Source organism: Narcine bancroftii, chromosome 6 (assembly GCF_036971445.1).
Source record: "Narcine bancroftii isolate sNarBan1 chromosome 6, sNarBan1.hap1, whole genome shotgun sequence".
Classification (NCBI taxonomy): Eukaryota; Metazoa; Chordata; class Chondrichthyes; order Torpediniformes; family Narcinidae; genus Narcine; species Narcine bancroftii.
The window spans coordinates 212,717,736-212,731,821 of NC_091474.1; the positions used below are offsets into that span (position 1 = coordinate 212,717,736).

The 14,086-nt window shown below is 41.4% G+C and overlaps 1 protein-coding gene across 3 annotated transcripts in view; it reads left to right on the forward strand.

The window, feature by feature from the left end:
* Positions 1 to 14,086, forward strand: part of phip (pleckstrin homology domain interacting protein) — a 258,235-nt gene that overhangs the window by 127,888 nt on the left and 116,261 nt on the right. For all 3 annotated transcript variants that reach the window (XM_069887423.1, XM_069887424.1, XM_069887425.1), the window contains 2 exons: positions 2,628 to 2,698; positions 8,434 to 8,534. In XM_069887423.1, coding sequence (XP_069743524.1) covers positions 2,628 to 2,698; positions 8,434 to 8,534 — 172 coding nt within the window. The remainder of the gene's footprint in view (positions 1 to 2,627; positions 2,699 to 8,433; positions 8,535 to 14,086) is intronic.

A 14,086-nucleotide genomic window follows, 5' to 3' on the forward strand; every position in this document is an offset into this window, starting at 1 on the left:
CCCTCCCCCTCCCCCCCTCTCCCCTCTCCCCCTCTCCCCCTCTCCCCTCTCCCCCTCTCCCCCTCTCCCCTCTCCCCCTCTCCCCCTCTCCCCTCCCCCCCCCCTCCCCCCTCTCCCCCCTCTCCCCCCCTCTCCCCCCCCCTCCCCCCTCACCCCCCTCCCCTCCCCCCCCTCCTCCCCCCCCCTCCCTCCCTCCCCCCCTCCCCCCCCTCCCCTTCCCCCCTCCTCCCCCTTCCCTCCCCTTTCCCCCCTCCTCCCCCTTCCCCCCTCCCCCCTTCCCCCCCCTTCCCCCTCTGCCTCCTCTCCCCCCACCCCCCTTCTCCCTCTCTCTTCTCTGGTTGCTGCTTTTATTAAATATTTGTGCCCAGATAGATTGTTTTCAGGTGTCTAATGGTCTTTGCCTGAATGGACAAATTGCTGAATTGAGCAAATTTGGGGAGGGTGGGGGTAGGGAGGGTGTGGCAGGATGAGGTGGTCAAAGAAGTCTTTTTAGATAATAAAAATTACTGAAAAATTGTCTTTCAGCTTCAGTATCCATTGTTTAAAGACTGATTGGGTCATGAGTGTCTTGAATGTGACAGAACAAAACTCTATAGAACATATAGATTTGGGTGGCAGTTAGTGCAACATGGTTACAGCACCAATGATCGGAACCAGGGTTTGAATTCTACACTGTCTGTAAGAAGTTTGTACGTTCTCCCTGTGTCTGTGTGGGTTTTCCCCAGGGGCTCTGGTTTCCTCCCACTGTTCAAAATATACCAGGATTGAAGTTCAATTGATCATGGGCTAAAAGGCCCTGTTACCATGCTGCATGTCTAACTTTAAATTTTAAAAGTTATTTAACATGCATATCAGAAATTAAGCATTGTTAAATGTTCCACTGCATTGATTATATTGCCATCTTCTTTACATCATCATTTAAGTTTCCTTAGGACTTGGCCACAAATAGGGCAATAAGCCAGGCTTTTCATGGTTTTTTTTTAAGCTCTTTCTGCTGATAATTTGATGATTCAATTCACAAACATATTGATCTATTGTATGTTTGTGCCACTGTTGGATACATTCACCTCTGAGAAACGGTGATGCTCGGAAATGAATGTGATAATCGTGAATTCTTTATTTCACGTCAAGCAGGTTTTGCAGATTTCAAGCCTTGCATTTTTTTTCCACATTAAATGTGCTTATATGAACGCAAACTGTTGTGAATTCTAAATGTCCACTTACTGTTCATCTTTTCCACTTAATTTGATGTTACTATATTGTCTTGATACAAAGCAAAATAATGTAACATTTTCAAGGAGATGGCTGCATGGAACAAACATTTATATGAGGGTCTTGCTTTCTGATGGCTTTGGAGCCTTCTCACAGGGGAATCTGAATGAACTAACAACAGTGTAAACAGAAGAGATGTTGTTTGGCTCTCCTTCCACAAGTCAATTTGGAGCATTTTTGTGCAAGTAGAGACTTAAGTGAATAGGCTTTAAGATTTGCCCCTCAAGCACATCAAAAGTATTCTCATTACCATTTCAGAAGGCTGTGGGTTCAATTCCTCCAAACAATTCTGTGGAAAATACTGTGCAAGAATGCTAACACATAATCAGTGAAAGCCAGTGAAGTGAGCTAAGCTGGCTGGTTGTAACATTGGGCACTATGTGAAATTGATATTTTGGATTTCCGTATCTCAGCTAATGGCCTTTCTTAATGTTGCGTAACCATTGAGTCAGTAGGTGGATTTGAATCTTCCCATTTCAATAAAATAGCTCTTCTCACCAACAATGTAGAAAAAGGTGCAACCTGATGTGTGGTAGTTGGAATTCGTCTCACTTTTGGATCTATAATTCCAAAAAGAGCAGTCAATGGGTTAGGTTGCAAACAAATATCCAGTATAGCTGACAAAGTCTTAAAAAATATCTATCCAATACCTCTCCAACATAGGGCATGACCAAAACATACAAGTTAGAGAAACTAGTTCTGATTTATATCTGCCATAAATAGGGCTAACGTTAAGTTTAGGCAGAGCTGGCTCTCCGTGTTGGTCCCTAGCTGAGAGGATCAGCTGATTTCTGAAATAATTGAAATAAGTGTGCCTGTATTTCACAAACTTTGATCCATTTTCCTTTGTGATGACAGTCTCCATTTATGCAGGCTATCATATTTGTTCCATTTTGTTATTTGCTATAATAATTCTTTTTATGGTATTTTATGTGCTTGCATGGTACTTACCGGTAATTAAAGAGAGATACAATTCTCTTGATGATATTGTGGTTTTTAAAAAATTCATATCCTTATCTATGAAGTTATTTATTTTAAACCAAACATATGTTTGATTTCAGCTTTAATTCCAGGAGGCTGTTCTGGTTTATCTCCATGGAGTCCTATTTTTTCTGAAATTGTTGGAATGTTAGAATGCTTTCAAACCCATGTCAAATTTGCATACATATAAAAATCTCCTGAGTCACTCCATACTAATTATTGCTGCCTGTGTCAGCTTCAAGTTTTAATAACATTAACCTCCAGGAGGAGAGAAAGTACTCTCAAACCGAAGACAAAACATTTCATTTTCTAACAGCTCTTAAAGACCGAAGTAATTGCACTCCCATCTTAATGTTGTTCTATTTTTACAACAGCCATCGGCCAATTAAATTTACTGAGCGCCCAAGGCCAGGGGTCCAAATGATCTGTTCTTCATTCAGTGCTGGTAAGTGATGTTGTCAGCTTTAATCTTTAAAATTACGGTAGTAGTAATTATTTACACTTTAACATAACGATAGATTTCAAATTTATATTCCCTTAAAATTCAGAATAGCTGTTCAAAGTATGGAGTATGTGGGCTGTGTAGACACTTTATTCTGTAAATAGTGGATCCTCAAGCGCTTTAATTTTATATTTGTTGATGAGTCTAATTTAACCTGCTTGTGAAGTGTTGCAAAGGATGTCTGTGATTTCTGTTCACCCACCTACACTCCCCCAGCACCCCAAACGGGGTTGGGGGGGGGGGGGGGGGAAACCCATCCATGTACCAAATCCTATTCAGGTCCTTTGCATAAACCTGTCTGAACTGTTGCTGCCATTTCAATGTTGATGGTATTTTTTTGCTTACATGTGATGCATGGAAGATATGAAAATTAGCTGCTCGGAGGACATTGTATATGACAATTTAAAAGCAAGCATGAGCTAGCATTCAGCAGAGTTAGAATCTCCTGTCTATCTGAATTTGAAAACACCAGAGCGCTGTTGGAAGAAACTGAGCCCAGTAATTCATCCTTTCAAGGTTTGATGCTTATTGGGGTGGTGCGGTTTCTCAAAGCTATTAATGCGCTAGTGATTTGGACTGGGGTTCAAAACCTGTGCTGTCCATAAAGAGTTTGTCCGTTCACCCCATGTCAGTGTTGGCTTCCTCTGGATGCTCTGGTTTTCTCCCACTGTTCCAAAAAAAATGTACCAAAGGTTGTAGGTCAATTAGGTATAATTGGGCGACACCAGCTCGTGGGCTGAAAGGGCCTGTTACCGTGCTTGTTATGTCTCAGACCAATAGCAATAGAAATTCACCAAGACATTGATATTTTTAAAACAACACATTAATGAATTTAACCCTAACTATGCATGAATATACATATGTGGATGTGTGTGATACCCAAACTATTACAGCTTAGGCACAATTCTGGAAAGTCAATTCAACATTCGGTCTTAGAAATCCTGTGTTGAAACTCAGACTTTTAAAATGATGTACAGAAGTAACCATGAAGGAGGTGAGAGAGGGACGGTGTGATCTGACTGCTGAAAACTCACGAATCCTTGTCGGGTTGCCTCCAGGCAAATGTTTTTTCATATGAATGATTGTCACAATCCCCTTTTTCTTGTGTAGGGGAAATAAAACATGTGACTTTCATGATGCTTCCAAAACTCGTACACTGGTCAGCTGAAATTATCCTCGAAATGTTCACAATCCATATGCAGGAATTCCTGCTTTCTTGACCCAGATATGGGTCAATCAAAATGACCATTACAGTGGTCATGGTGGTTTTGATAACTCCCCAAACAAGGAGAATTAGCAGAATTGTCCACTTCACAGTCATTGCACCTCTGTGTTTTATCAGATGACAGCTGATCAATACTGTATCTTTTAAGTGTCCCAACCACATGACTGGTAATCGAATGACTTCTCTCTCGCTATCTTTTTTTTCCTGGATAAACAAACTATTGTTCTTAGTTGAAAGCATTAACTTTGTTTATGGTTTGTACTTAACTGTGCCACTCCATCTGTGAATGTTGTTAAAACTGAATGTGTGCAGCCTGCAACCCCCCCCCCCCCCAAAAGTGACACTCACTAAATAGAACAGGAGCTTGTAATAGTGCTTTAGGTCTATATTTAAAAGTTAAACTGTTAACTTTTACATTTAAAATTGAAAAATTTCAGAGGTAATATTCACAGCTTTAGAAATGCCTTCTCACATTTAATGAACAATATAAATGTTAGCTTTATTTGTATACATTTTCTTGAGTTGTAGATGTCATTAGCTAGTTCAGCATTTCTTACAAATTCCTAATTTCCCTCGGATGGTTTGTTAGATTATTTCAGAAGTCATGTTGTAGTCTTCTCTTTTGCTTACTCTTGCATACGAGTCTGGCTGGTAAAGACGGCAGATGTCCTATCTTGATCAATGAGCCAGATGGGCTTTTATACCAATTCATTACATTCATTTTCATGATTACAGATATCAACCTTTTTTTCCATTTAATTCAAATATTTAATGCTTGAATTCAAATTTTAAACATTGTTGCCCTTGAACTGAAGAGGCAGTTTCATGTCAACCACAGTGGGTGTGGAGTTGCAAATAGGTATGGGTGGCAGATCTCCTATCCTGAAGATGTCGAGCCAGAGTGATTTCTATGGGAATGCAGAAGTTTGTGTTTACATTAAAGATCTCTATATCTGCTGCCAGATTGGCATACTTTCTGGCCTATTGGATTTTGTTTTTACCCCATCGCCTTGTTTGACATTTCAGTTATCACAGCAGGTTTAAAGGGAATAGAACCATGTGGAAATGAGTATGGCCAACAGCTGAGTTTAAAGATCGTACAGGAACCATGGTCCCTGGAAGCAGATAGGAAATCTGGCAAATGTTGCCTGGAGCGCCTTACTGTGTCATTCTGAGCTCCCAGTTGTATGCCATGTCAAGACCCCTTTTCACACTGACTCGTTTGTTCTTTTCATTTGCATTTGGTATGAATATTTTTAGGGAGCCTGCATCTCTGTTTTCCTCTCCAGGGTCTCTCAACCTTGCCACCCTTTCTTTCCAAACCCAACCCCCATTACCAATTTTCTTTCCCTTTTTCCACCTGGTGCCATCTGCCAACAGCCCACACACTTTATGCACTGGGTCTTCTATCATCTCTTCCACTGAATCCATTGCCCTCCCTCCCTGATCTTGCCCTGCTATAACCTTTAATTATTAGATTCCAGAATCTGAAATCCTTTATTGTCTCCACTAATCACCTTTGTTACAAGATCAAACCAACAACCACAAAGAAGGTATATCACACAGGGGTAAAGATGAACAATTACTTTAATAACAAAAATTCACCTTCAAACTTTAATTCAAAATCCCCCCCCCCCCCCTTTTATAACAATGCCCACTGGTTTCTATGCAAATTTCTATAACAGTGTTAAACTAATAAATTCCCCAGCCTAAATATAACATATGTAATTAAAGTCTAAGTTATATTTCCAACCAGCCCACAGAAAAACTTAGACACAAAACAAACACAAAACTTTGATCTCAACCGAAGCAAAGATCATAAACAAAATTCAGTTTGTTTGGTAAACTGAAGCCAAAAGATATTTGTGTGAGAGAGAGAGAGAGAGAGAGCACAAAATTTGAAGTTGTCGTCTTGTGTTGCTTGCAGAGTGAGAAAAACAATGGGTTGGTCCGAATCCTTTTGGCTGCCTTCGGAATGTTCATCCTTTTTAAAATGCCCAACATTCTATACTGCCTCCCAGACAATGACTCTGCTTGGGCCTCCTTCCACTTCACAGCCACACCCAGTGGTGGTTTGTCTTCCAAGTCCAGAAATTTCTAGATCATCCTCTGCACATGCTCAGTCTGTCTCCCACTCTCTCAGCAGTCCACCTTCACCTTGCCTCTCTCACTTTCCAACACAAAACCACACAACATATAGGCCATTACACAACACAGAACTCTGTAACACCTTCCAGTCTTTGTCTTCACCCCCTTTCCAAGAACCCCTCATTCATTTCCTCATCTTGTTGTACCTTTTGTTTGCCAGCTCCTGTCTGACTCTTCATCCCCCTCGCATCCTGGCCATCTTCATTCTCAGTTATGATTCAGAGTGTCGAGCTGAAACATCGACCATCACAGATGCTGTCTGACTTGACACCTCCAGGTCCCAACATCCACAGCCTCCTGTGTCTCAGTTCCAATGAGAATCTCCCCAAAAGTCAAAGTATTTTTTTGCAGTTTGAATCAAAGATGATCCTTGAACAGACACTAATGACCATTCATGCTCCAAGTGATAGCCCATTTCCATACAACTGGATGTTCAATTGAGAAAGAGGGCATCTCTTGTTAGCTCAATATTTGAATAATATATTACTTACTCATATACATTTCAGGTATTCTGCTGACTTGTTTATCTAATCATAATTCATACCAAGCTCTGTTATATTTTGCTCAACTGTTAGCTATTGTTTACAGACCATTCACATATTGTATTTCATTCTTTGGCCTCAAGTTTTCAATGTGGATTTATTTGCTCATGTTAACTGCTAACAAATCCTGTCAGAACTGAGCTCACCTGGCTTGATGGGGGTCTCTTTACTTTTTTCAAAATGTTCAATCATATCAAGGCCATCTCACTTTTGCACTTCCCGACTTGGCCATTTTAAGACTGAAATTTCGTGTATCAACTGCAGCTTAAAGTCACATTGAAAATGGATCAGAGGCTAGTGATTTATACTTTAACTGTTGTTAGTGTTGTCCCCCCACTAATTAGAACAAGGAACAGTACAGCCCAGGAACAATCTCTTCAGCCTATGATATCTGACCACTCTACCCTTTCTGTGCCTCTCCTAATTTTGTAAACTTCTACCAAGTCTCCCTAAGTCTATGCACTCTAGAGAAGACAAAGCAAGCATGTGCAACCTGTCCTTATTGTAAATACTCTTAATTCCAGCAACATTCTGGCAAATCTCTTCTGCATTTTCCTCTGAATTCTCCACATCTGTCCTGAAATCTATATCTATGGTCTATAGCTCTCTACCCTTCACATTCATCTGGAGTGCTTCTGTGCTTTTTACAAATTCATGTGTTGACAATTCTAGGCATGAGGAGGAATGTCAGCAGTAAAATAGTTTTCTGTTTCTTTTCCAGATGCTTTTCAATTTTATAAAATGCTAAAATGGTTTTCTGGGTGCTTACCCTTGTAACCTTCTGTCCAGTATGGAATGTAATAATAACTCAGTGCAACATTACGCTTAATAAATATTAGCTTTCTATTTCTCATTCTCAGAAACTCCCTTCTGTTTTAAGTTCAATAATTTTCCTTTTGGAACTTTATTGGTTGCACTTCAGGGTTCCAAATCACCTGATTCTGATCATATTTGCATGGTCTTTGAAAATCTTCTCTGGTTAGTGATGCATTTGACTCATCATCATTTGTCGCGCTGGTGGGCAATATCTTCAGTTGATGACTGACAAATCCGTTCTGGCAGATGTGGAATGAGGAAAATCATTGCCCAGACAATAAAAATCCTTCCATCATCCTTCTGTACACCAGGATTGGAAATCATTCCATCTGCAACAAACATCAGGGTGCTTTTTCAATTAGCAATGTATCTCTCTTTTGCATAACTGAGAACAGATTGCTCAAGATCATTAGACACGGTGCAATCTAAATAATAGTGTTCCATTTGAAATGTGTTGGTTTAGATGAGATATATTTGATGAAAAGCTGACAATTTCCCTTGAGTACTGCCAGAGATGTAGTAGAATGTAGTCTTTAATGTAACCAAATCTATCACAGCATTGGTCACATTAATTGTAACATCCTTTGGTTGTCATCTTCAATCTATTTTACTTTCCTGGGTTTACTGCAGCAAATATGGTAGGTTAATTGGCTATTATACGTTCTAGACTTATTATTTATGCATAATCTCATCCATGGTAATTAGAAGTTATTTAGACTATAATATTCACTTCTAGGTTTTGAGGTTCCTTCATAAACTGATCAGCATTCAAGATTAATTTGAGCGTTGAAAGGAAAGTGAATTTAACAAAGTGATCAGGATCATTTTTGAGCTGAATGAGCTTGTATTGCAGGCAAATTCTTTGTTTCTGTTATTGTTGTGCAAGAGATGATAAAAAAATAATTTTATTTTGGATGTAGCAAATTCATCTAACTCTTCCTTTGCAGGTGGAATGTTTTTGGCAACAGGGAGCACAGATCACATTATTCGAGTTTATTACTTTGGATCAGGGCAACCTGAGAAAATTTCTGAGTTGGAATTTCATACTGTAAGTACCTTTTTTTTAAAAAAAAAATGCATTTCTATGGAGTAGTCCGTAACTTGTATATTGAGTAATTTTAGATTTTTAAAATTTAGAAATACAGTATGGTGACAGGCCATTTCGGCCCACAAATCCGTGCCGCCCAATTTACACCTACAATCTATACCCCTGGTATGTTTTGAATGGTGGGAGGAAATTGAAGACACTGGAGAAAACCCACACAGACACTGGGAGAAGGTACAAACTCCTTACAGACAGCCTGGGATTAGAACCCCGCTCCGGTTCCGATCCCTGGCAATGACGCAAACTCTGCTGCCTTTAATATGAGTGATACAATAAAAATTATAAACTTTAAGCCTCACACTTATGCCAATTTATCTTTGGCATTTGGTTGCTGCCCCACTTGCCAAAGGAAATAAATAGCTCCAGTGGCCTGACCTGGTTCAAGCACGTTGCTGTGATGGTTAAGAAAGCACACCAACAGCTCTTCTTTCTAAGAAGACCAAGGAAGTATAGCATGTTCGACTTGTCCCTTAACAACTTCTACAGGTGCATCATTGAAAACAGAATTGCTGAATGCTTCACATTGAGGTATGGGAACTGTTCTGCTCCTGTTCAGAAGAAGGCAGTGAATGCAGCTCAAAGTAAACTTTCTTCCCCTCCATGGACTCCATATAGGTATCCTGCTGCTGAGGAAAGATCACCAACTCTATGAAATGTTAGAGATAACCTGTTTGTCTGCAGACAAACCCCCTCTTAGATGTTCAGGGACAGATAAACTTAAACAATTAACTGAAACATTAAACAGTTTCTCTCTGCATGCTTTATTGCCTATATTTAAGTCTCTGCACGAACTTGTCTATTCTAGGAAGAACAATCTTAGCATTTTCAAGCTCTCCACGTTTCTGAAATTTCTTGTTCATAATATTGTCCACATACTATTCATGCCATCAGTTCTCATTCACGCCATCAGTTTTAATTCATTGCTCATTATTTCAAAAGTGTGGTATGCAAAACTAAACACAATATTTTAGCAGAAATCAAGGAAATTATGTATAATGGTTTGGGTGAACTGCCATATTTTTGGTTTAATTCATTGTCTCAGTAATGCAAAGACAAGAATCCAGTGACCTTCAGTCAAAAGTTTTATAAAGGTGCATACTCTCCAAATTAAAGGTTCAAGGCTCCTTTTATTGTCACGTAATAATACGATAAAAATGTAACTTTAACTTTTGCCTGCCATAAAGCAGACAGTCACCTTTAGTATTGTCTGGCACCCTTTTACAGTAGGAAAGACAAGCAAAAGAGAGAGTTGCTGAGTTTCCATGGATTTGCTTTCAGCACTCGCGCAGCCTCTGCAGCCGCACAGATTCATCGCTGATTCATCAGCAACCCAAGCTCCAGATCCAAACCTATGACAAGATTAGGAAGCCTTCAGCACATGACGCCCTTCTTGCCCACAGCACCCTTTAGAATCCTGGCTCCAATACCTGGTTCCCTTGAGTCAGTCTTCAGTTGCCCACAGCCTGTGTGAGTCCCCTGACCACAAGTTGCCCACAGCAATGTGGATCCCCTGACCACAATTTGCCCACAGCCTGTGTGGGTCACTCTGTTGCTGGGCCTCTTGCTGGTCTGTTACTGTGGTCACCTTCCCTTTTGGTCCTTCAGCTGTTGAACTCCTCGTTGGTCAGCCACTGTGGTCACCATCCTGTAGTGTCGTCTCTCATGCTTCTCGTGCCCTGCACTGGTCTCCTGCAGATTATTATTTAAATGGTGGAAAAACTGCAGCATGCTGTAGTGCAGAAGGACTTGGGAGTGTTTGTGTATGAATCACAATAAGTTGGGTTGCAGGTACAACAGGTTATTAAGAAGGCAAATGGAATGTTGGCCTTCATTGCTAGAGGAATTGAATTCAAGAGCAGGGAGGTCATGCTGCAACTACACAAGGTACTAGTGAGGCCGCACCTGGAATAATGTGTGGTGGAGTTCCTGTCTCTATACTTGAGAATGACATACTGGCCTTGGAGGCAGTCCAGAGGAGGTTCACCAGGTTGATCCCGGAGATGAGGGGGTTGACCCACGAGGAGAGACTAAATTGCCTGGGATTATACTCACTCGAATTCAGAAGAATGAGAGGAGATCTTATAGAAAGATATGAAATTATGAAAGGGTTAGATAAGAAAATTGTTGCTGCTGGTAAGTGAGACCAGAACTAGGGAACACAGCCTCAGGATTCAGGGGAGTAGATTTAAGACAGAGATGAGGAAAAACTGTTTTTCAGAGATGGTGAATCTGTGGAATTCTCCACTTGGGGAAGTGGTTGAGGCTACTTCATTAAACATATTTACATAAAAAAGGAATTGAGGAATATGGGGAAAAGGCGGGTAATTGGAATTGTCAATGATCAGATCAGTCACGATCTTACTGAATGGTGGAGCAGGCTCAATGTGCTGGATGGCCGACTCTTGTTCCTTTTTCTTATGTTCTTATTTACTTCTGGATCAGCCTACCATGGGGGACCTTGTTAAATCCCTTCATAAAGTTAATGTTGGCAACTGCAACTTCCCTATACTCATTCAAACACCTTTGTCACCTCTTCAGAATAACTCAAACAAATTTGTAAGCTGTAAGCTGTCACCTGCCCCCCACAAAGGCATCCTGACTGTCCCTAATCTGACCATGCCGTTCCAAATATGTGTAAACTTTATCCCTAAGTATCCACTTTGTGTCCAACATCAACCCTGATCTCAAACTTATCTGGTCCATCTCCAGTATCACTCTCCCCTTCCTGGATCTGACTGTCTTCACCTCGGGTGACAAGCTTTCCACCGACATGTACTACAAACCCTCCAACTCCCACAACTACCCCCTCAACTACACTTCCTCACATATCTTGCCCCCCCTGCAAGGATTCCATACCTTTCTCTCAATTTCTCTGTCTCCACTGCATCTGTTCCCAAGATAAGATCTTCCAGTCCAGATCTTCCGAAATGTCTGCCTTCCACAAATGTGGCTTCCCCTCTACCACCATCAACTCAGCCCTTACTCGCATCTCCTCCATTTCCCTGGCCCCCTCTGCCCCCAGACACAACAAACATAAAATCCCCTCATCCTCACCTACCACCCCACCAGCCTCCGCATCCAGCACATTATCCGCTGGAATTTCTGGCACTTGCTACAGGATCCCACCACCAGACACATTTTTCCTTCTCCTCCCCTCTTGACCTTCTTAGACTTTTTCGTGCACTCATCCCTCCCCACCCATTGCACCCTGGCACTTTCCCCTGTGGCCACAGGAGGTGCAACACTTACACCCAAGTGAAGCAACACTTCGCGTACATCCAGAGATCTTATTTACGTGATCTGGTGCATCCTTTGTGGCATTCTCAACATCAAGAGAGACCAGTTGCAGACTGGATGATCACTCCGCACCATTCGCAACCACAGCCACCTCCCAATGGCCAACCATTTCAATTCCAGGTCACGCTCCCATGCTCACATGTTGGTCCATGGCCTTATGTACTGTCCCACCCTGACCACTCACAGATTTGAGGAACACCATCTTATTTTCCATCTGGGTGCTCTCCAGCCATCTAGCATGAACATTGACTTTACTACTTTCCATTAAACCCTGCTTGCCTTGCCTTTCCCCTCCCCCTTTACTGTCCTTCCAGTTCTTTCATCCACATAGTTCTATAATTCCTCCTTCCCCTCATTGCTGCTGTCCCCTCCCTCCTTTCTCCACCCATCATCTCCTGCCTTTGCCATCCCCCCCTTACTCTTTTATTTTGACAGTTGCCAGCATTTTCTCATACTTTGATGACCTCAAGCTCTAAACGTCGGTTATGTATCTTTGCCATTGTACATAAAGACACTGTTTGACCTGCTGAGCTTTTTGTGTTCTTACTTCAACCACGGTGCCTACAGAATTTTGTGATTTACTTATCCCTCAGTATCCTCTCCAATAGGTGTAAGGTTTATTCACCTATAATTTCCAAGAGTATTCCTGTTTCCCATCCAGTCGTCTGTGATCTCACTTAATGATAAGTGAAGATCCAAGGACTTTTGGCAAAGCCCTAGCTGACTCCTCACCTGTCTCTTCCAATAAACAGATGAACAGTGATGTGTCCCATCAGGCCTTGGGCATAAAAAGTCCCAGCAATATTTCTTTTCTGCTTTCATAATGACCTAGCATCTTAGCATTCTCCTACTTACACCATACCATTATTCTCTGTCTTCTGCTTGGTGAATACCAAGGCAAAGTACCATTTTGTACTTTGCCTGCTTCCTCTGATTCGAGCATAAATTTCCTCTTTTGTCCTTGAGTTGTCATAGCCTCTCCCTAGTCATCCTCTTGTTGAATTGCATGTGTAACATTCTCGCCAAGAATATTTCATGGACCTTTCTAATGGCATGCTTGAGCTCTTTCCTTCAATCCTTATCACAAATTCAAGCAATAATTCTGTAATAAATTAAAATTGCAGTGAAGATGCTCTTTGGTCTGACTCTGTTAACAAGAAAAGCCATTGGGAAATCTTTCTCTGGTGTGTTTCTTTGATTATTGTTTGCATGGTTGCCAGATGGATCTTGCAGATCCATACATGAATCCTGTACGTCTTATGAAACAAGTTCAACCGAGCTAGGGCTTTTCTCTTTGGAGCATGAAGGATGGGAGGAAATGTATAACATAATGAGAGGCAAAGATCAGATGGACAACCAGTACCTTTTTGCCAGGGTGACAATAGCAAGTATGAGAGGAGATCTGTTTTAAGCAAGTAGAGGAAAGTTTTGGGGAGATGTCAGGTAAGTTTTTTACACAGAGAATGGAGGGTGCCTAGAATGCATTGCCAGTGGTGGTGGCGGAGGCTGGTACAATTGTGGCATGGTTGGTGTAGCAGTTAGCACAGCGCCTTTACGGGCTAGCGATCGGGACCGGACCGGGTTTTGAGTCCCATGCTGTCTGCAAGTATGTTCTCCCTGTGTCTGCGTGTGTTTTCTCCGGAGGCTCCTGTTTCCTTCCACCATTCAAAAAAAAAAAGTCCCGAGGGTATAGGTTAATTGGGCATAAATTGGGCAGCACAGACTTGTGGGCAAAAATGGCCTGTTAAAATGCAGTTTGTCTTTTTTTTAAAAATCTCTTAGAAAGGCACATTGATGCAAGAAAGATAGAGTTACGGGTGTGTGTGATAGGAAAGGATTAGATCAGTGGTTCTCAACCCTTTCCACTCACATATCATTTTAAGTATTCCCTATGCCATAGGTGCTCTATGATTAGTAAAGGATTGCTTAAGGTGGGATGTAGGTGTTTTAATCATACCCAATTGACTCGTTATGTGCAGGGTTTCGTAACTCCAAAGGAAATGGGTCAATGACAATTTTTCTCAAGCAAGATATGTCCGTAACAATTGGGTCTAGAGCAGTGATTCTCAACCTTCCCTTCCCACTCACGTACCACCTTAAGCAATCCCTTACTAATTGCAGAGCACTTATGGAATAGGGATTACTTAAAGTGGTGTGTGAGTGGAAAGAAAAAGGTTGAGAATCATTGGGGTTAGATT